General features: G+C 38.7%; 1 protein-coding gene across 5 annotated transcripts in view; it reads right to left on the bottom strand.

The window, feature by feature from the left end:
- Positions 1-21,057, bottom strand: part of usp9 (ubiquitin specific peptidase 9) — a 40,030-nt gene extending 18,973 nt beyond the window's left edge. For 2 of the 5 annotated variants that reach the window (XM_008282429.1, XM_008282436.1), the window contains exons 1-18: positions 20,649-21,057; positions 16,030-16,298; positions 12,992-13,137; positions 12,451-12,530; positions 11,364-11,476; positions 8,438-8,656; positions 7,339-7,454; positions 6,946-7,197; positions 6,693-6,828; positions 6,449-6,601; positions 5,073-5,177; positions 4,696-4,902; positions 4,453-4,589; positions 3,442-3,480; positions 1,779-1,912; positions 1,593-1,683; positions 855-968; positions 514-742 (exon numbers count right to left, since the gene is read on the bottom strand). In XM_008282429.1, coding sequence (XP_008280651.1) covers positions 514-742; positions 855-968; positions 1,593-1,683; positions 1,779-1,912; positions 3,442-3,480; positions 4,453-4,589; positions 4,696-4,902; positions 5,073-5,177; positions 6,449-6,601; positions 6,693-6,828; positions 6,946-7,197; positions 7,339-7,454; positions 8,438-8,656; positions 11,364-11,476; positions 12,451-12,530; positions 12,992-13,137; positions 16,030-16,131 — 2,373 coding nt within the window. In that variant the 5' untranslated portion in view covers positions 16,132-16,298; positions 20,649-21,057. The remainder of the gene's footprint in view (positions 1-513; positions 743-854; positions 969-1,592; positions 1,684-1,778; positions 1,913-3,441; positions 3,481-4,452; positions 4,590-4,695; positions 4,903-5,072; positions 5,178-6,448; positions 6,602-6,692; positions 6,829-6,945; positions 7,198-7,338; positions 7,455-8,437; positions 8,657-11,363; positions 11,477-12,450; positions 12,531-12,991; positions 13,138-16,029; positions 16,299-20,648) is intronic. The other 3 variants (XM_008282445.1, XM_008282460.1, XM_008282452.1) reach the window with 2 other exon arrangements.
- Positions 21,058-24,046: the final 2,989 nt, after the last annotated feature.

Below are 24,046 nucleotides of genomic sequence, written 5' to 3'. Positions count from 1 at the left end.
TATTAAACTCTTTCATATATACATGTCTGTGGGTTTTTGAAGCAAGTACGGAGGAGCCTCGTACGTAAACACTCAGAAGAAGGGGCAAGACTTTATTTAGTAGAAAATCGCTGGGGGCAATTAGTAGAGGAATTAATCGTTAAAGTGTACAATTAACGTAGTAAACCTTTCAAGCTGTTCAGATATGTTAGCAGATTTTATTCTGAGGAAAGCAAAGATCTCTAAAAAGTAAACACAGGGCCATGGAAGAACTCGTCCTTTGTTGATGTACAGTCATGACACACTGCAGAGCATCGCAAAGTTAAAATTGTTAAAATGATCTGACCAGAAGCTTTTAAAACCAGACATCTGTATGTTAGTTGCAAGGATTTAAATGCTGCTCAAGGTGACTAAATAGAAACATTATTTGCAGCCTTCAAGGTATTCAATTTAGTCAAATCAAAGTGCACGGCATGAAAAATGACTATAAACAGAAATCTGTTTATGCATGGCTATTACAACTACTCTCCTCACCCTCCAGAGATAGTCCAAGCCTATTAGTTCCAGGTCATCCATCATGTAGGCCCTGCGCTTTGCTACCAGTTTGCCCTCCCTGCAGTTGACAGCCTTGAAGAACCTCTCAAAACACTTCATGCCATTCTCCGTCAGCAGAGATGGGTCCAACTGCAAAACATTGTTCTCAAAGAAGTCCTTATTGATGTCTGGGTCCAGGTCTGGCTCATCACCCATCAGCTTGGAATACCTATTGAGTAGAAGGAAAGTAACAACATTCAGAAAACGCTTGTTTGCTAACTAATAAATGTAAGCAAATTTATGCAAGCCTAAGGCAAGAAGAGATCGAAATCAATGTGTACCATTTAAAGCAGGCCTCACGGTCACAGAGAAACACTGCATTCTCTGCAAGACACTTCCAGATCTGCTTGGCCTGAGGGGCACAAAGCCACAGCTGGCCATCTTTTAAAAGGAACCTGGAAAGACAAAACAAGAAACAAAATCAATAGCGGACACTGGTGGACTGAAGGTTAGAGTAGAGGTCGCAGAGGTGGTCCCAGACTTGTATCCTAATTGCTGGTGGGGGTTAAGTCACTGTGTAGCACTTGATCCTTTCTAATTACCTACAGTTGTCCTTGAAAAAGGTACTTCAATGAAGCAGCTTAGTGGTCAACATAAAGGTCTGGGGGATGCACAGTGTACTGTCACTCTCAAGACTTGTACTGCAATTTGCTTAGAAAGCATAAACATTATTGATGATTTTGACGATAAGTATGTAAACCAAGCACAGGACAGCTGACTAACTGTCAGTTGTTCTAACTGCAACAGTGCAGTTTTTTTAAAAACTGATGATTTTGGTTTTGGATTTTAACCATCCCTGCGCTACTCAAGTTTTAAAAGTAAGCTTTGTAATACCAACCACTTTTGCCTTTAAATGGCTACGATAGTAACTGGGTGGACCTGGTAGCAGTGCATTAACAGATTGTTACAGATAACAGACGCTAACATGTTATGAGATTCCTCCCCCACTTTAGTCCAAGTACAGTAGGTTTTATAAGGTAGAAAATACATTTGGGTCTGAAATACGAAGAGTGACATACCTTAGGAAGTTAAGTCGTTCCTGTACTTCCTGGACATGGCTGTAGCGACTTCCTGGTCTAACTGTCTGAGGGTCAAACTCTGCTTGTTCTTCTGTAAAGCACACACACAACCAGTTAGACTGCCGAAACAATGACACCGAACTCTCTCACTAACACAGAGTATCATTTCTGGCTCGGACAAAGTACCTTTGGAGAACTGCCTCATGGTCTCCATGTAGGCTGAGAGGTTCTCAGCCACTAGTGTGACCAGAGCGTGGTTATGTTGCAGCTGGTTGATCAGGTCATGCCGATAAAATACATGAGGACTTCTCTGGGTTTGACTGAAGAGAGAACAGCAGGAGTGGTGGATATAAGGGGTACAAAAACACATACTGAGTGAGAAAGCAAGAATGGTTGAACAACAAAGTGAGAATGAAGCTACATACTTTTAGTAACACCATTTCTGAATAAGAAAACAAAGCATTACTGATTTCTCATTTGTTTCTGTCAGGGACAAAAAGAAAGCAGCTTTTTGTGTATCTGTGTGTCATAGAATAACCAGCAGAAGAAGTCATATCATTAAAGGCCATTTCCTGCCTTGTTTCCACAAGAATGGTCTTGGCTTGAAAACCAAACTTGAGAACCCGAATGAGCCTGCAATTCAGGCAGTTTTGATAGCTATTATGAAGAGTGCAAAGTGCAGCATAGTCAGAATAATGTGAGATTTACTTTACACTTTCCTAATTAGTAGTGGCTATATTATAATACAAGAGCTATCTAAAACAGATTATTGTGGTACCTCATTAAAATACACATATATATATCAAATTCATATAAAAATGCAGAGAAACAATAAGACACATTAGCATAAATTTGAATAAGTGGGTCCAAGGCATGAAATACCCCTGATATTTTGCATTGGATGATTTGAGCTGAAAGGAGCTGGCATCAGGAAGAGTGGGGCTCCATCTCAAAGGACCTTTCATTTAGTTGTGCAACTGACTAGATTAAAGGACTACTCTGTGTATGCACTATGGCTTGTGCTCAGTGCTGAGAAACTGCACAGAAACTCCCACCAAGTGCCTCTAGAGAAATTAGGCACATCAGATAGACTTCACCCAGTGATCTCTGCACTTCAGAAATGGTGCAACTCGGTCTTGTACATGGTTTGAGCATTGACCTAAATGAATTAATCACACCTTAATTTTATCCAACTTGAAATCACATTCTTTATTTATAAATTCTTTAATTATTAATGAATAATAATTTATTTTTAAAGTGTGTATCTTGAGTAATTATGTTGTTGGAACTACACTAACATAGAAATGACAATTTCTAATTATTTTAGATGGTATGACTTTACAACAGTCATACTAATTAGAGGCTATTTTTATTTAAATATATCAGATTATGTGTTAGGCATAATTGATTCAACTTTTACTTCTATAACTGTGCTCTTTATATCTGTTAGGCCTCATTTTCTGCTTCTAAAAAAATGTGATGATAAATAACCACTTGTTCTTCTGGGTTGTCAAGGTTTTTAACAACAGCATTAAATTTTAAGATACTTGTACAAATGAATGCTTCCTTGCAACCCCCAAAATTTGGACAACATACTTAGCTATCAGTCAAAATACAAATGTCAGGTCTCAGTCTCAGTGGTATAAAGTACACATGTGCAGGACTTAAAAAGGAGGCGCTTGGATGAGTCATAAGTCATTTGAGATGAAACCCAAGAAAGAATTGCTTAAGCGGATTCATGGCAGAGATTTACATTTTATATAGTATATATTATAAACATGTCGAAGAGAAAGTTAGACTTGACGTAACACAGAAATAGATAGAACCCTGGAATTAGCACTCAACTTACCCCACTAAGTTCGTTTGTATGTTAATTGGCATTTTCTTTCTGAAAAACAACAGGCATGTATGCTACATATTTTCTACAGTGACTATTAAAAAAAAAAAAAAAAAACACTACTTCAGATCAAAACAATTTATAATTACTGTAGTATCATGTGATCTTAAATCAATCCTATTCACAAATTTACCATTTAAAATTTCTGATTATTCCCTGTAAGCCTTTAGACCCTGGTTAAATGTCCTTTTTTTTTTTTGTTTTTGTCCACTACGGTTCTGACAAGAAGGCCATATAACACGATTCACTGACAGAACATGTTTAGGATTATGCTAAACTCACACAACACTTGTGAATAATAAAATCAATGATGGCTAAATTCAATTAGGCTGCATCAGTTTAAGGGTTCTAGTATTGCCCGTGCTGGTTCCTTGTCACAACTTATTTGGACTTTTGGATCAAATGGAGCCACGTTTCAATGTTTTGATTAACTGTTGTGTTTTTCTTACTTTTTTCTAAAATGAAGGTTGGGCCTCTGTCTATCTGCTTTCTACAGCACCATCTTCCAACTGCATTCAAGTTAACTTTGTTACAGTTTAAAACAAAACAAACAAATGATGTACACCTTTCAAATGTTTTCAGTTTAAGTTAAAAGATTGTGCCCACCAAACTTAAATGTTAGTTTTAAGGGGATTCAATGCTACACACTGGGGCATGTTTAAAGAAGATACTGAAAGTCAGGCAGCTGATGCCATTTACTCTCTTGAGCATTACATGTAAGACTGACATGCCTCAGCTCTTGTGCAAATGTGATAAAAATGTAAATTGCAGCTAGGCAAATATGTGAAAATAATGACTTGCGTTGTTTTTTTATGGGTGTTCAGGCATTATGTACAAAATAAACATTAATAATTCAAAACAAAACCTTAAAGATAAACAGAATAAATAACTTGTGAATGCTGACATTAGACTGTTCCTGTATTTGCTTATTTAACGTAAAATAGAATTCTACTATGATCTTACCTAAGGTTTTGAGGAGCTTCTCCGAAGAGGCTACAGATTTCTCTGATTTGCTTCAGGGCAGGAATGACCCATTTGTCATTGGTTCGTAGTTCCTCTATGAAGCGATCTATCCACTGAATCTTCTGTGTGTCTCTGTCCTGTGAATAAAAATAAAACATGGCATTTAGAGTTAAGTAAGTCCTTCCTTGGTTATCTGACACAGCTCTTAACTTAAGATATATCTAATGACACCCCAACATTTACCTGTGAGCAACTGTAGTCCAATATCTTGATGTGAGCACTGAGAGCCTGGTCCATGATGTCTACAGGCACATCATCGCTGTGTGCCAGATTCCACAGCAGGTTCAGCACCTTGTGGGCCATCACACCATCCTTATCATCCTCAGCTAAGCGCCGGATAAGTTCCAGCAGTTTTTCACGCTGTTTCTTGCTGGCATTGGTCCAGCTCGCCTGAAGAAGAGCAATCAATTTCAGAGGTTAGGTTAGGATACTACAGTATGTTGTTGTAATTTCACAATTAAACTGCACTGTGATTTAGCCAAATGTAAATTAAAAGGTGTGATATGTTGCGTAGCAAAATCCTTTATGATCTCTGATTGATGGAAACAGTTCTTACTCACCTTGAAACAGTCAAAAAGATGATCAAGCTGCTCAGGTGAGAAGTCCCACGCCAGCTTGGCCAAGAGGTCATGGACATTCTTCACAATGGCCTCATGCTTTCCAGCCTGCAGATGTACACAGACAACAAATCAGCTGTTGGGTCACATAATTTCTGACGCATCATTGAAAGCTAACTGATGAAGGCCTCGTCTAAATCGCCAGATAATGGCCACAAGCTGAAAAGTATTAGTCTCCAAATAAAGTTGAGGTGGAATTTTGATGAATTCAGGCTATTTCTCATCTTCATGCATGTTGAAAGTGTGTGAAGTTGTGTCTATTCTAGGTGAAACTAGAGTTGAAATCTAGTGCTGTATGTGTTGTAATCATATCATGGAGGAACAATGTGTGCAGACATGGTCTGTAGCACAAATGTTGTTGAGGTCAAATTCTAATCTAATCTAAAAATAATCTTAAAACATAATGAGGAAAGGAAAAACATGTCTGATAAAGTTGTTCATAGGCCTGTCCCAACTACATGAGCTAACTGGTCACGTGAACTAAAAACAGCTGAATGAAACTAACAAAAACGCTGCTTTAACCATTTCTACTTCGTTTTTGGGGCTCCTTGTGCTGCTATAGTTTAATGGCACCAACTGTTTATCTCATGCCCATTAACTTACAATATTCAATCAGCGGCATTTTGAGGAGCATCTATTGACTTTAATGTATTTAGTTGCAAAGATTACCGCCATAGCACCACTGTGGACACATTCTGATTTTAAGAAAAATGAAAAAAGAGAAGGCGACACATTGGAGGAGATTTGTCAGATTTACAGCAAAAAAAAAAAGTGGTGGTCAAATGCAGCAATCTAAACTTAATGGAAGCATAAAATGAACAGATAAAGAAAAATAAGTTGTTAATGGAAATTATTTGTAGGACAATCAATAGTCAACCAAGAGTTCATGACTATCAGAGCCCACCTGTTCATAAGGTTTGTTCTTCACTATTATAAAAAAAGTGGCAATGTTGAAAAAACTGACAGCCGGCGAAGTTTAACGAGCCAATTGCGTTCCAAAACATACAATCATCATCTTCAGCATTCTCAGACTACTAGAATATACGGTTTGTTTCTATAGTGTAGCACAAAATGACAGAAGCATACAGTTTAGCCATGTTGTGATATATGATATCACAGTGACACATGTAGCAACAGCACTACTTTGTTGTATGTTCATGCATCTGCTTAACGCTTCATCAATTTCCTAATGGAACAGTAGTTACATACAGAACTCTAGACAAACCTGTATTTGCTGTCTGGGTGTGCTTTGTGTTATTTAATTAAAAATAATCTGAACAATAATACTACTGCTAAAAATACAGTTTGTTGCAGAGTACCTGTGCAGCCCAGATGTTGTCCAGATCCTGCATGGTAAGAGCTTTCTCTTTGATAACGAAGCGAAGGATCTTTTCCAGTTTCTCGACATACTGCGGCTGATGCAAACTGTCCCTCAGCACAATGGACAGAATGTGGTTCTGCTGGATCCACTCCTGAGATAGGATGGGACATAGGAAGGAGAAATAAGTATGAGAGATATGGAAATCTTTTACGCATAACAGAAATGTTAAGAGCCAAGCTTACCGCCATGCGCTCTGCAGTCAGCCATTCTTCCTCTTCAGGGTTGTGCCGATGAGTGTAGTAGGACACACTGGAGATCACCTTGTTAACTTCATTTAGTGCATTCATTTTGCCATTAAAAGAAGAAATTTGCAATAACCTGCCAATAAAAAAAAGAGTTTAATTCATACCCAATTATTTTTATGATAATAACACTCAAAGTCTAACAGAATCCTTATTTTGGTGACAAGAACTCAAGGAGTAAACAGATTCTCACCTAAGAATCATTTTTAACCTAAAAATCTCTAAATTCTTCACGGTCTCCTCCTGCCCTGGTACACGAGAAGCCAGATTCTTCAGAGACTTGATTATCATGGACAGTGCGTCGTTTTTGGCTTCATTCTTGGCCTCTTTCTTTAACTCCTCATCTGTGAGATTCTCTAGAAACTGGGGAACCATCTCGATGACTGGAAGGAAGTACTTCTTTACTGTGTGCAATGTGAGGAACTCATAACACTGGCCAAAAGGCCTGTAACACAGAAAACACAAAATCAGCACAAAAAAAAACATGCACAATGACCATTGAGCAATAATCACACTACTGGTTCACAAAATGTTAAGTAAAGCTTGTGCCATTATATAGAAAAGGGACCATTGCTCGCAGTCTCACTTGATAAGTGCAGCGATGATCTGGACGTTCAGTGCTTGGCCGCTCATGAAGCGATCGTGCAACATTTGAAACCCGTTTAACGTGCCAAATTTGTTTATTAAGTCCACCAACCAGCCCTGTGAAAAGAATAAACAAGAGAGGAAAAAAACACATTGAACAGGTTACTTTTAATCTGCAGAAATAAAGTTGGTTTCACAAGTTCATTGTCACCAATTTTCATCGAGTGACTTGATGCGTCTAAAGGAAAATTAAGCAATTTATATTTTCAACTAAATTCCAAACAGACTTAAACAATTCTCGACAACTCTTTTTTTGTTTGTTTTCTCTTTGATTCGCAACTGAGAATGAAGTCCACAGCTTGAGGAAGAGACATCACTGACGGGGAGACAGTTCAAACAGTTCTATCTTTCCAAAAATGTCACTGCTCTTCCTTAAGCTAGTTGCTTTAAGCTGACGAAAGGTTGGATTGTGGTTAAATATCATAAATGACTGAGAGGATGTCACATTTAAAAAATAAAAAAAAAACAGTGGCAAAATCTGACTGAACAGGAGCACAGTAGAACCCTAAGTAGTCCTGGGCCACCTGCCAACAGAGGCAGACAGGCAGCAGTGCTGCAGTCCTCTTCCTACTGACCCCGTGCCCACGCTATATTCATCACTCTTCACTGTAAAATTCCTATTCTCTGGTGTATCCACCTTCTTTTTTATACAATCTGCTTTCTGACACAAGCATTAAGTGTCTTATGGACGCTGGGTTCCATATTTTTCATTATCAGGCTACTCCAGAGAGGGATTCTCTTTGTTTCACAAGGACCCTGGGGGTGAGACTAAAATGCCACTCGATGGATTTTGTCTCAGAGGAAGAAAGACGGGCCAACTGTCCTCAGGAGGAGGAAAACAGCTCATTTTTTGCATGACTGTTCTTGACACAATCATTTTTAACTCTCTGTCCTAAGGAAACATCAAGCACAATTTTCTAAATGCATTAAAGACAAAATGTAGAAAGGCCAGTTTTAAGAAAACTTAAGACTCTGAAAGAAAATGGTTGAAAGACTATGATTAAACTTTTTGTGTTCACTCAAGTGTTCCAGTTACTCACCTTAGGAGATCGTGGGTCTGGTGGTCGGGCGAAGAGCTCATCGTCAGCCAGCTGTGCTCCTGCAGGGACGGTCTCAGAAGGCCGTGTGCCATTGTAGATGTGAAACTTGCAATGAGGGTTGGTGGCCATGGCCAGCAGCTCCAGTAGAGGGAACCAGTCCTGAGAGAGCTTGGCCACACACAGCTCCACCAACCGGTGTGTGTTATTGATAATACACCTCTGTGGATCAAAGAGAAGGCCAGAAACAGCAATAAATTAACCCCTAAACTATATGGGGATGAAGAGAAAAGAGGATGACAATGTTCAAGGCTGGAACTAAAAAATGTTCATCTTGTACAATCTTCAAAACCAGATTCACTTTTCGTTTAGCAACGATAAGCACTGCTTTTTGACAAGACTCATATTAAACTACATTAATTTAATGCCAATCTAAACTGCTTCCTGCTGTGCAGCTACAGAGGTGGCTACAGCGCTGAATGCTAAAAACTTCCTCAATCTAACTAAAGCTTAATCAAAAGTAAGAATAATAGAAACATTTGAAAGATCCTGTTAGCACATCAGCCAAACAGGCAACTAATATTGGCACTTTTTACATTTTATTTAGAGTCCAGAATATTAAAAACAGGCTTGGAAATAATGAAACCTCTACTGAAGCTGTATAACATGACAAAATTCAATTTTTTCATTAAAAATGTCATACAGATATTTGTCAACATATAAGGCTTTAATGTTGGATGCTTTCAGCAGGAATGAAAAAGCATGGACCAGTCTGATGCAAGGATGCAAAATTCAAACCATTACCTGAACAGATAGTCTGCCACGTCAACAATAAATACTTGTTTGTTGTTAAAATTAATGGAATACAGTGGACGTTTTCAACCACCGATACTTTATTTTCACCACAAAACTGGCTGGATTCCATAAGGAATTTTAACAGCAGATAAACTAAATACCAGGTTAGATTAATTATAAATAGCAAAGAAAAACGACTTCATTTAAAATAGCTATTAAACAATTGGCCTCACAAAATACAAAATATTAGCAAGCTGTAATCTTCCACTTCCAGAAAATAATCTGTAGCTCTAGTAATCTCTTCACAGCAGATTTAAGACATAATGGTTTCATTTCTTACAATCCTCATACCTGATCCACATGATACAAAGACTTGTTATCATGTGGTTATCATCAGTCCAGCTGCTGGAAACAGCTTCAACAGATGTCCACTAATAGCGTCTAGCAATTTTATTCGTCCAGAAAATCTGTCAGGATTTATTGCCACCTCTGGAATGTATTACTCAGAGGGGAGCGTTGCTGATATTTTTCATCATTTTAGTTATAATTTTGTTGGAGTATTTGCAGCTATATCTGCTCTCTGCTGAGAGACACTCAGCTCCCAGATTGTGTTAGCATTTAAAAATCCTAGTTTAGTGTTAGCATGGGCCTCAGGTAGCTAGCTAAGTGGATAGCTCCCAGACATCTTTTTCACAACTATGCTGCAGATTTCAACAACACGACTGCACGACGTGACTCATGTGCTCGTTTAATTCAACCCTTACATTTGGTCAGCAAACACATCCTTTTATTTTTGATCAATTAGATGACTAAAGGCAATTAATCAATGAAAAATTTATGAATACCATCCAGAGTCTGACATAACGCCACAAAGGACTGCACCCAAATAAGAATTTATAGCGTAGTTTACATAACTGTGCTTCAAAAATGCTTTTAATAATGCTTTAAATATGACACACCACTGGTTGTTCACTATTCTTGTAACTGAAGCCTTTATAACAATGTTCCTACAAATATGGGAAATTCTGTACTATTATTGGATTCTGCTCAGTAACATTGCAGTCAAGCATGCTCAGACTGAGCAGCTGCCTCAAACGTAACTCCTAAAATAGACAAGTCTCACGTTTTACTCCTGACACCCACATATTAGCGCCTATACTTGCACATTATCAACACTTGTGATGTACAAACTTAAAATGCACACAAAAACAAACATGAAGTATGCCTGCCAATCATGCAGTTTGCAAAATGACAATAACCTGGCCCTTCTGCAAAGTTCCTCACTACTTCAAGTCTAATAAAACAAGATCTGAGTACTCAATATGGGACTGACTCATCACAGCATTCCAAGCAAGCTTTTACAGACTTTGGTCACTCAAGGGGTGTTTATGATACAACCATAGGCTTCTAAATCATATGACTGACTACACAAATCAGAGCAGTTGCAGATCACAATCTACAATCCTGCATAATGTCAAAAAAGAAAAAAGTTAGATAAAAAAAAAGTCAGGGTGACAGGAAAAACAAAAAACGTTTTTCTTATTTACCTTCCCATCTGTCACACAGGTTTAACGTGAAAAGGTTCCAGAGATCAATCTCCCTAATACAACACAACAGCTGACCTCACCTACTTCTAGAAAAAAGATCATTGATCAATGCTGCTGTTGCCTTTTTCCCTCAGCTCAACAAAAACTACACAGAAAACTCAATTTACAGACAAAACCTTGGTCTGAACAATACAAACATTAAATCAGACAAGAGCAAATACGTCCAAGCATGAATAAAATTAAAATGGTTATGCTGAGTCACAGCACCTTACAATAATAAAAAATTTTAGTCAATCATTCACAACACTCTCGATTCAACTTAAATCTGTACATGGTAGAAATAGTGCTCAATGGAAAATGAAAGTAAGGTCAAATTCCAGACTATTATTTCTAATTACGACAATACGTAGCTTTAAATTTGCTTGAATGAAAATATGGTGTATATATATACATGCCAGCCATATTCGTCTTACCAAATGAAAAGAAAATCTGACTTCACTTTCAAATGTAGTATAGACTGGTGATTTAACACTGATTCCTTGACTTAAAGAAGCATGCCAAAAGGCAAGGTAACAATAAAAACTCACATGAATCTCAAACTTCCAGCCACTGACTGCCTCGTCTGTCAGGATCTTCGTAAAGGAAATGGTCAGACCATCGCGGAAAAACCTCTGACATGCCTCACACTTCACATCCAGTCCTGTAAGGAAAGACATACCTTATTTAGTACTATATCATTCATCAAAAACATGCTGCAAAGTAAAATGATAAACAAAAGTGAAAACGTAGTTTAACCTAAAGAGCATTGGAAGGTTTAACACCTAATGGATACACATCTGTTTAGCTTTTAGGTTAGGATAGGTTGGCATTTATCTAAAGACAATAGTCACATCCCTATATAAACATTTAAAAAGTTAATGGTTGCATTAATTGGTCCTCCTGGCTGTGAAGTAATCTCTTCAAAAGCATTTTCAGTGTAAGTGATGGAGGTGTAAAATCCAAAGACCCTATTGCATGCAAAAATGCATTTTAGTGTTTAGAAGTAATATCAGGCTTTCAGCAGCATGAGGCCTCTGATTTAAGTGTTTATCTTGCAAAGTTACTGTTTTGTTTGTGCAAGGGGTTTCCATGCTGATATGTTAAAGCAACTAGCTACAAATGAGGCTTGGAAGACGCAGGACAAAAAATCAAAAGTACAACAAAAATAAAGACATATCACAGTCAGTATGGACAGGAGGCACAACTACTGAAAACAATAACTTTTTCCATACACAAATTAGCATCAGCTTTGCTTTCAGACTTTAAAAAACAAACTTCTGGATATTTATACATCTGTAGTCTCTCGCTTTTTTTTAATATGTTATACTTTGTTTTATGTCTGTTTTTTTTATCATGCTAGTCTCGATGTGCTAGATTACATTCGACTGACAAATAAATGAGTACTTGGACTCTGGAAATGTGCTGTGTACTATCACCATTTTTTAGGACACTAGTCTAAATAATTATTCAAAAACATGTAAAATAAAAATTGACAGATTCATTAAAAATGTTTTTTTTCCCCCTCTATACTTTAATTGAATCTGTGAGCTGAGTTGCTTTAAAAGCACAGACTGTAGGATGTGAAAACCACAAAGTATCTCTATGGACTCAAAAGAACATTCTGTACATTCCTACCTTTTTTACTCAGGTCTATAGCAGCTTCCAAGAGGACTTCTAACTCTCCTTTTGGCAAAACTGGAACAACCCAACGAGGCCTGGGAGAGCAAAAACACATGAATCACCAGAAAACCAAACGGTGTGTGTAAAAGGTATGAATATTGCATGGCTATTGTCTACCTGCTCCCCAAAGAGCTAAATTTACCTTGCTGTTAAAAGTATGCTCCCTGTGGGAGTGTGACTGTTGTGATGTGTTCAGACTAAATGTGAAGTAAACTTTACATGAGGCGCACACACAGTAAACAGAAAGACACAGGTTGACATAGGTTACTAGGTCTACTTATTTTCCTAATTTGAAAGTGTCTTAACTTGAGTGAAAATGTTTTGCCTATTACAGACTCTGTAAACACACTGGGTTGGAATACAAAGGGACAGGGGACTAGAAGAAAATAACAGTGGTAGCCATGGTGCCTGGTAGGTTTAATAGTTTTAAGGGATTGTAAGCCTGAATTAGAGGTCACCTAGGATATAGTCTCTGAGTGAGCAAGGAATTAAATACCTGTTGATCATGTCATCCAGCTTGGCTAAGTCAGTGTGAGGAAAAGCGGGCTCTTCCTCCTCCAGCTGAGGGGGCCCATCCCCCTGGCCCTGCTCATCTGGTGGGCTCACTGGAGAGTTCTCATTAGATGAGTTTGGAGATGATGTCTAGAAAAATTACAGACAATCAAAATGAGAAACCGCACATTGGTTTTTGTGGATGATTCGTACAACTAAAGTCTGTGGATTAAAAAAAAACCCACAATGTCAAACCAAATGTCAAAAACAAAAGCAAGAACAATTTCCAAGAAGTAATGTCATAAAGCTAGTTAACTAAGCACTAAGTCAGTGCTTCAGAATTCTTACAAAAATGTGTCATTTGTGAATCCTGTATACTTTAAAGATACTAGTAGTGGAGGGAAAATGCCTCCATATTATAGCAATTCTAACTGTCTACCATTCTTAATCAATTCACAAATTGTAAAAATGACCAGATGACTTGTAATGAAGTCAGTTAACGCTAAGCTGACCGAAAGAAAAATCTGGAACTGTGTGCTGCAATAGCACAATGCAGCGCTCAGACAGTGTACCTTGCTCACAAAAAAAAAACAAAAAAAACATTTGGCTGCATTTTGGATTAAGTGATTTATAAACAAGCTTTAAAAGACAAAGGTGATATATTTCAGAAACACAAAATTACAAATGTTTAGTCAGCGTTGTTGAGACTCAATCTTTAACTCTTTGTTGGAAAATACCTGCACTTTTTCAATGACTGGAACTGGAAAACAATAGTTTGACTATAGTACGCACATGTCAACGTCTGTTTTTACAACAAACATTTAACCAGCTATATCGGTCTGTCAAGAACACTTCCATTTCAAATAGTTCCCAGTTAATGCAGTTAACTTAAATAGTGGCCTATGCTCAGTTCAGTCGTCCTTCTGGGCTCTTTTCTGTTCTCACACTGACCCTGAATAAAACCAGCTGGCTTAGCTCATTAGCAGCATAGCGAGCAAAAGACAATGATAACCATAATGTAACATGGCTTCTCTTTGTACTAAATACAAATTTGTTTTGAATCAAGAATCAATTTTGAATGAAACTGTGACACCAAGAATCGGACTGAATCACGAGCTCGACATCACTAATAGATACACCTGGACATTCTGCAGACTTTCAATTTGTACTGATGTCCCATGCCTCATCCAGCAAAACAGAGAAACAAATTATCAGATACACTCACAACAAAGACTCAACTTGACTACCACTAGTTTCTTACTGTAAAATATGTAAGGTTTGGCCTGGAGGTGCGCTCTTTTTACCAAATAATAATTGTTTATCCTCTGATGTTCTACTTCAACAATCTGTTTTTTGACAGAATGACAGTTTAGAAGAGAAGAACTAAAGAGTGGGAGAGGGGTTGATGACATTCAACAAAGGTTTTAAACTGAAATCCAACCAAAAGCATGATGGTTACCTGGTATGTGTATTAAACCACTCAACCAACAGGATGTCTGGAGTGATTTGTTTGGATTTTGTGTCCATTACATATGGATCTTGAAAAAGGACTTGATCATAACTTAGTAAAAGAGAGGACACAATAAGCAACTTAAACAGCCTTGCTTCATTTTAAGTAGCAAAATACACTGGGTTGAAAGGCAGTTTTCAACTAAATCGGGGTTTTAGAGTACAATACAAAAGTGTGTAATAGAACAGCAGCAGAGCAACCACCTTAGGCCACTGCAGCTTTGCTTATTGGGTCAGTGAACGTTTTACAGTCATACCATTATCTGATACTCCAGATTGATACATAATTGGAGAGCTCCTCTGGCCATTTGCTAACAAGCTTGTGTAATCGCACAATGGGACATTTTTGATCACTGGTGTACCTGCAGCAAACAAATCGCAGATCAGAAATAGGCATGGCTTTATGTATCTGACACAATCGATTCAAAATGTCTGAGGGGGTTCCAATCTCAAAAATGACTAAACAAAACAGACTGCTGAATGCTTTTTTTCAGTAGCACTGCTGCAAATTCACTCATTTTTGGTTGAAATAACAAAAAAGAAGTACAAGATCAATGTGGAACTGACTTACTGACCTGCAAAGCGAGAGTGGAACTTTAACTGTTGTTATACACTCCTGTTTCTATAGTGACATATGCCACTGAAAAGCAAGGCTCTTTTCTTTTTGGGCGTAGGGTTTCTATTGTTCTGGTCGCCAAGTGTACATGCATACAGGTATAAAGAGACAGGTGTCTTTCCTGAAAAGCTTTTTAACAATGCCATTCAAGTCATCACACCTATAGTATTTGACATACAGAGCATGGCTCTTTTCATCTATATCTACCTACAGAAAACAAACAGCGAGAACTGACATGGTTGAGGTAAAAATGTGTTAGTATGTGGGTGTCTCTCTGTTACAGTGCTGTCAAACAGAAATATTGGAAGGAAGAGTGTTAGAGATACAAAGACAATAGTGTGCATCTATCAATGTACATTTAAGCATCAGGACCATTCCCGCCTTTATTTTTTTTTCCCTTGTTTAAGAAGTGTGCATCAACATTAGTGGTGGTGTGAGCAGATGTGTATAAGAGAGTAAAAGAGGGATACACATCGTCGAGAGAGATGCATAACTGAGAAATATAAAATGTGGGGGTGTGTGGTGAAGGCTCCTTCTGCTTGGCTGACCTACATAGGCAGCTTGCCTCTCACGTCTCACCACGGCTCATCTCTAACCAACACAGGCCTGCACATGCACACATACAAAGACACACACATCCTTTATCCATCACTCAGGAGGCTCTGTTCATTGATGCCTCGCCTTCACTCTCTTTCCCCTCTTTTCCGCTTCCCCCCCTCGTCCCTTGGGGCATCTGTGTGTGGTTAGGTACAAGCAAAATCGGCAAAAATTTTTTTACAAAACACCGTGCTGCAGTGTCTTGACTATCAAAAAGGCACGAAACACAAATCGTTCTTTGACTTTTTACAGGTTATTTTAATATTGTGCGTCTACTGTCTGAGTGTATGTCGAGTGTTGACTAGAAAGATGATGCTGACCTGGTTCTGTGGCAGTGGGGGTTGGCTCTGAGCATCAGGTGCCTGGCCCTGGCCCTGACTGTCATTGCCCCCCACCGGAGAGCCACGCGTGGTGGCCGTCATGCTCGCCACGGGGCAGATCTTGGCAATCTTGGCCTCTTAGGGAGCGCTGGCCAGGAGGGAAATCACAGCCACCTCAGCTGTAGAGCAGAGGGAAGAGAGCCCGAACACACGAGAGAGGGACACAAGCACCTGGAGATCTGGATGTGCTGCTGAGACCATTGCATAACCTGGAGCAGGGAAGAAGGACAAAGGTCAGGATTATCAGCTGCCTGATTACGTTACCCGTAATATGCAAAAACAAAATGGGTTAGAAGATCGATAACATCTTGTACTGCAGGAATTACCATCTAAATACCTAACAGAAGTTTTGTGCTCAGTGACCAATAGTATGCGCTTAGTCTATCACGGATTGACACACATCACTGGTTTAAATATCAATAAACTGAGAATATCCAGAACCAAAGATTTGTTTCTGATTTACTTCTTCCCAATAACATCTGACTGAGTCAGCGACTGCATCACCTTACAATTACTATGTCTCTCACATCAGGATATTTCTCTAAAGTACCACAGGGAAGCCTTAAGAGTAGAACGACATATTTAAGTCTCTTTCAGACATCAGGTACATTTGCCAATCAGGAGACATCACTGCAGTGGCCAGTGTCATCCCATTTAGAGTTACTATAATAATTTTGCCCCAAACTTGTTGCTTCTTATGTCCCAGCTACTTTTTTTGTCACAGCAGGAAGGCACTTGAGCAAAGAATCACCTCAATATTATATTAACATGTCTACTATACTGAGGGATTTAGCAAATTCAAATACAACCTCGTAGAAACACCCCCAAAAAAACATTTTATCTTGAACTCTAGCATTCAGTTGCATCATGCTACCACAGGCTCCTAACAGTCACAATGAACTAGTAGTCAGAAGATACTGCCTATAACACCCTAAGCACCATGACGGTCAACATGACCATTTCAAAGCTAGACATGACTACGTGCCTTCTGTGTATGATGGTGACATGGTAGCCATGGCGGATTGTGTTGTGAAAACACAGTTTTACTTTTTTTTTTAAATTGCATGTCAAAAAGACGACTAACTTATAAGTAAAGCAGATAGTCTAATTCCAATTGGTGCCCAATGAACTGACGTGTCTCTTCATCAGCTTTAACAAAACACCTTGGAACAATGTCTGACCACCGTCATACTTTCTGTGAATACCTTGATCTTCACAGATTCTGCATATTGCAACTTGGGTGTTTGCTTTTGTTGTTTTGGCAATCATTTCAATAAATACAAGTGTGCTTGCCAAAGCAATTGCTGAGATCTAGGAACATTGGTGACACTGTGCTGCATGCTACTGTCTGCAGGGGCAAGATCCCCAAGCAGTACATGATCAGAATGCTCCAGAACTTGGGGGTACATTATTTGACCAATTTAAATCAGAGGATAAACTTGGTAAGTCACTTATTATTCTCTCACTGGAAAACTGCATGTCCACGTGTAACTGTGGAAAGTACAACTCAAAATTACGCTAGGACGCTGGTCTGTAAACTGTGACGGATGTTTACCCTTAGAAAGTTTGGGTAACACTTTCTACTCCAAATACTTTTGTCTTATCAGTACAACCAGATGTTCTTAGCTCTATCTGAGTAATTGTTGGCAATGCCAGGGCATTTACACATATCAGCATTCAACTTATTGTGTGCCATGAAATGATTCACAATATCAACAAAAATTAAATGTGAGTTATAAGAGACGGAATTTCCCTTTAAATGTTTGTACAGCTACCACTAAACTGTGATACCGGCTGCCAGTTTCACACTGGCACCTGACTGTCTGATGACCGCGAAATCCTGAAAATAAATACATCCTTTGTGGGCTGATTTGTGTATTTCGATCTTAAAACTTCAAAGCTTATATGAAGCTTATTTACTTTTTAACTTGTGTAGAAATTAAACTAACCAAATATTTGAATGCGCTTTAAAAAATGTTTAAGTGTGTCAGTCATGATAATTAACAATGACAGAACTAGGAAATAAGTTACATTACTTTTAGCATCAATATGTCAAAAAATATGCTTTTGGAGGCAGCAAAGTGTAGTCGAACACTAGCATGGCAAACCAATCTATCAGAGGTCATTTATTAGTTCCCATTTCTTACACTGTTCAAAATGTACCATAACACAACAATACAACCCCAGCTACTAAAAATCAAAGGAAATACAGAAAGACATAAATTAGCAAAAGGCAAATGTTAAGTCACAGGGCCACACCTTTCAGTCTTACAATCATTAAAATAAATAGTTTGGTTATATGCTGGTTCAGAGTCAGTGCCATTTTTTTAAATTTATTTCACCATTCGGAGGAGAAAAAGGGTTATGTCAGCTTTACTAACCAGCACTGACGCCAGAACCCTCCTCCACAGCAATTCCTGTGATCAAAGTCAATACAGTGCATAGCATGGGGAACATGGGAACATGACAAAATATTTTAAAAGAATCCCGACATCATCTGTTGTTCAACCAGCTGAAAGCTTCAGTGACGCTGACAATCAGAATATAAAATCTAACCAAACCCCAGAAGACAGGAGATCGCTATGATCTCAATTGATCTTACTTCCTACATCTCATTTCCACTGTGTCTTCTGCCCTGAAACATCAAAAGTTTACTGGATGAACAAATGGCTGGAAATAATTATTAAAATGAAATAGTGTGTCTGATGCAGAATGGACAAAAACTGAGATACAGATAAGACAAAGCATAAGTTGAAAATACAGAGATCACTGCAAACCAGAGCTGCTGCGGTTCAGCCCTCCTGAATAATGATTGGTTGTTACAGCTGAAACTAACAATCTGTCTTGCAAGCATCTGCCCTCTGACAAGTGAACATGAGTGTACACATTTGGCTGATTTACCACAGTTTTCGGTTATCTACTGTTACAATGTTTACTTAATTTATGGCTAGTCAATCTAATATTTCTTGTTTATCAGGGGGGCAGTGTCATCTGTTCACCATCAGGATTTCAGTTTGCAGCTGTCATTATAGACGGAACGTTAGAGTCATTAATACAGGCAAAATTTGGAGAATGTCTATGGCTTTCTGAGAACGAAATGTCCCATCATTTGGCTAAGGCTACTATCAGTGAAACCATTCAGTAGCTAACTATCTACTAAAAGGAGGACAGGGTGGGTTACAGTGTCATAAAGTGACACACCGTAACAACAGCCACTATCAAGATAAGCGCTATGCTAGGTATAACTGGGGCCTTTTGGACTAACCCGGCTCTGTAATGTTAGTCTAATTTAAAAGCATCGAATTGACGAATAGATCGGTCGTGTAACATTATATGCTTTGTATTGGAATATCGTCTAAAAGACACAGTCCAGATGCATACAAAGTACACAGTAGCATTACGTAACTATCGTTACAAACTAGCGCCGTCAACTACCATTAACAGCTGGTGGTTTAGTTAGTTAACGCCTGCTGCTAGCTAGCTGCGGCAACTAACGTTGGGTTAGCCTGCAAGGCGATCCGCCCAGACAGCAGAGCAGCGAAGGCCTTGTCGTCCAAAGCCCACTGCGCTGAGACAAGCAGGCCTCATTATTCGGTCGGGCCTGACGTTACACTTGCCCTGCAAACCTTTGCAGCATAACTGACGAGCTGAAGTACACACAGAATTAGGCTAATAACTAAAATCGCTATCGATCAAGCACCACTTCCCTCAGCGTTATTGTTGACTAACCATGTTACTATAACGCCATTTGCAATGAGCATCGGTCGTGCTAACGAGGACCAATCTAAACAGTAAATGTTAGCTAGCCGTTAGCTTATGGGTGAGTAAAGACCCGAATGAGCATTTAGCTAACGTTTCTGTTTTGACAAGCGGCTTGCTGATATGACTCGACAACTAATTAGTGTTCAATCTATAAACTGATCACTCTGGTTAAGCTGAACGTCACTTTGCAGCCATTTCAGCGTTCACAAGAAGTTAGCTAGCCCAGATAACGTAAAATGTTGACAGGGGAGTCGTCTATTTCCTGAAATTTAACTGAACGTTCTGACCCGTATCTACCGCTAAGTTATAACTTAGCTAAAACAAACTGATAATGATATATCGGAGGCCCAGGTGATACAAAATGTTAGCAGCAGTGTTGTTTTATTGAAGCCCTTACAATAAGATAATTAAAATCTGTGAGTGGAGGATATCTAAATTTCGCTAACTTGTAAACATGAGACGTTTAAAGGAAATGTTCCGTCTCAGTCTGTAGACAGTGTCGAGGACCATTTGCAGGTAGCTAGCGTTAGCTTGACTTCAGTGGATCTAGCGGGGTAGGCTAAGCAGACTACACGTATTGTTAAAGACCATGAATTGCAGTTTAATCGCGTTGACATCATCAAAGATTCAGTAAGCAGCAGCAGCAAACAGAGAAAACCCCACCAGCAACTGAACAACACAAGTAACCCAAAATGCAGTAATGTTACCTTGCATACACCACCAGCTGACGCTAATACTAGCAGCAGCCAGCTAACAATCACCAGCCAACACAGCGCGCTAGTTAGCTAACAACTCACCAGGAATTTGATATGACTTCCCCTCTATTCACGGGCTACGTCCAGCCTTGAACGGTGGTGTCGTCGTATATTACATAAACGTGGCCTATATCAGTGACAGTTTCGCAGGACACAAACCTGTTACTAGAAAGATCTAATTCCTACGTATTTTTTCCTCTGCTTCTGGGTGTTTTTCCTGCGTCACCGGCGCGGTAACAGCCCCCTAACTCTATCTAGTCCGATTTCTGGGGCTTGTCACTTCGGTCCCAGCAGTCACTCACAACTTGAATCAGTTCAACATGGCGGAAGCGCAGTCGGACACAAACGCTGCTCAGTGAAACAGGCCAGACGACAGTGTGAACTCCGACAGTCAGCGATGTCTACGAGCTAGTTTGCACCACAGCCGAGGGCAGCTCAGCTAACACAACAACCGCTGAATGGAAAGGGCATAAAACCCCTTCTCGATTCTGATAAGTGACTCCGGTTCCAGTGATGATATCCAATCCGCAGTTTGATTAAAACCAGGCGGAAAAAAGCGGAGCAACCTGACGCACTTTTGACTATATCGCCTCCTGTCGCATGGAGTAGTGATAAATGAATAGGTAATCTCATAAAATTAGCAATATAACACACTAGAAGCAAATTCTAACGTGCATACAATGTGGCAGTTCATCACTTATCAGGCAGGGTATGGTTGGAAAGAAAACACAGGCAAGACCCATTTTTACAACCTCAAAGCAATATATAGGTCAAAATTTAAGCAAGACTGCTTGATTAATTGTTAAATGTAAATATGCAATGATTAAGCTATATGTAAGGTACACTTAAGGGAAAGATTGTGCTCCTGGTTATAGCAGGATTAACCCATTTTGAGGCCCCAGTGCTCCTGTTAACCCAACAGTACTCCAAATAGGTTAATCCAGCAGTGATCAGGAGCACAATCTTTCCCTTAAGAGTACATTAACTGTAGCTGTATCATTAAAAAAAAATGATGTTCAGGGCTAATATGCAATGATTTAGCTGTATTCAAGGTATACTTAAGGGAAAGATTCAGCTTCTAGTCATAGCCGGATTAACCCATTTTCAGGCCTTAGGGCCCTTATTAACCTGACAGTAGTCTCACATAATCAGACTATTCTCTGACACATCGCTGTGCAGAAAGGTCTGGCTGTACCTCCTTATCATTCTGCTACAGGACGTAATATAATGTCTGGCTTGTTTGTATTTCTTTAAACTAATCCCAGTCATCTTGGATGGTGCTATGCCCAGGATGCAGGGATGATGTCCCCTCAAAATGCTGACGGGAGAATTGTGTTGGTGGAACACTTGCATGTAGGGATGCGATCACTGTCATTAAAATGAGTAATTCACTGGGGGGAACAAAAAACTAGCAGTGCTGTCTTATTGCACAATCCAAAACGTTGGCAAAACATTCAGTTTTTTAGTGTGGTAGATTTCTAACTTAGATATTGTCCTTGTTGTGTCTCATAGGGAAAGGATTTTGAAAACAGTAGTATGTAGGTAGCGAAAAAGGAGGGGAAGTGAACTGCATGGCCAATGGTAGGTTTATACCTGAAATTTTCCTCCAGTAAGTCAGGCTAACCCTACGGTCCTCCCTCTCTTCATGTATTGTGTACATTACTCCAGGGATATTTCATAGCCAAAAAACTACTGTGTATTAATTGTATTAAACACATTTGTTTATCCATGTGGGACCATGATGATCTTCCAGCTACATTTTGACATCAAGACCTAGTAATTGAGCACTCCAGGACCATTACTGTGTCAGTTGTTATTGCTCTCCCCATACCACTAGCAGTTGTAAATCAAGTCAGTTATTTATATAACACATTTAAAGCAACAGCTGTTGCACCACAGTACTTTCCAGTTGAAAAAAAGATTGACATTACAAATCAACCGAATAAGTTTAAGGTTAGGACCCTACAATATCATTCTGAGTGTGAACTACCAGAGTAATTTACATATCAAGGATTGAAAGATAGTACCTGACTATGATAAATGTTAGGGTTAAGAACCTGGAGTATAATTTATTATGGAGAGCAACCTTACTAATGCAATTATTATGGCTAAAACCTCACAGTATTATTAATCAAGGAGGCTAACCCTTAGTAATATAGAACTAAATTTACTGTCCCACAAAATATACATGAAAGTCCAATAAAACCAGATTCCCTGAATTCCTTACAAATAAGCTTTCTTTTTCTCCTCTTTTTTTGTGTCATTTAACAGATATTTTTTATTTTATGGTGTAGCTACCCATTGCCACAGAGTGATACCTTTGTTAAGTCAGCCTTGGTTGTAGCTCGGCCCACATGATATTTATCTGAGAGGAGAGCTACGTTCTGCTGTCTGTGATGATTTACAGTAAACAGGAAACAGATCTCACATGTTTGTTCCCTTATTATTCCAAATTCCTATACCTGACTAGTCAATATGCACTAAAAGACTGTCACTCACTTGTCTTAGTGAGTGCACTCTAATTACTCAGTTGCTTAACACACACAATCTAATCCAACAGTCCTGTATTCTTTCTCCTCTAATTAGAGATTTGCTTGATTAGTTTCAGATGTAGAATAAACACACACAATAAACAAAGGACTTATCTGCCTGCAGACAAGTTACTATTCTCACATATTCAGACCCTTCTAATCCTAAAACTATCAAGTCTGCTGCTGCAATTATTAATCGATTAATTGATTAGTTGTCAACTATCGGTAGTTAGTTTGGTAATTGAAAAATCAGTTCAAGGCTTTTAATTCTCTCACTGGTTTACTTATTATGTTATTACAGTCTTTAAATAAAACAAGACATTTGAGGACATCCCAACAGCAGCTGGGTAGATACCGTAGATACTGCTAAATGCATTACATTAAAACACTGCTTTTATATATTATCCTGATGCACATTTCAAGTTGTTTACACTACATACTATGAGATTTTGCACATTCCTAGGCAAATGATGTGCATATTCCTGCACAATCCATACTGTTATCGCAATTAAATAACACTGTAAACACTTCTATTACTTTAGTTTTGATTTGCTGCAGTTGCTTTAAAAATATATTTTATCAGTTATTAAACCTTAAGTCAGATTCCTTGTCTGTGAAAACCTACTTTGCAATAAAACAGATTCTGATTCTGATCTTGGGCTGTTAGAACCACTGATCCACTTTTTTTGGGGACATTTTATACCTAACAACTAATGGATTAATCAACAAGCAATATTGGATAGTCGCAGTCCTATTTTTTATTTTTTTTTTGCTGGTTTATTTATTTGTTTATTCCTTTACTTATTGACCGTTATCGTGCTAAGTTAATCGTGTGAAATACAAGCACCATACACGTATGTAGCCTTGCAAACGTGACAATAAACAAATAGTTTGGCCACCACAGTCTGG

The sequence above is a fragment of the Stegastes partitus genome, unplaced genomic scaffold, assembly GCF_000690725.1.
Source record: "Stegastes partitus isolate 25-593 unplaced genomic scaffold, Stegastes_partitus-1.0.2 Scaffold7, whole genome shotgun sequence".
In the NCBI taxonomy this organism is placed as follows: Eukaryota; Metazoa; Chordata; class Actinopteri; family Pomacentridae; genus Stegastes; species Stegastes partitus.
Note: the sequence above shows the minus strand (reverse complement) of the source record. Positions and strands in the feature narration are given on the sequence as shown.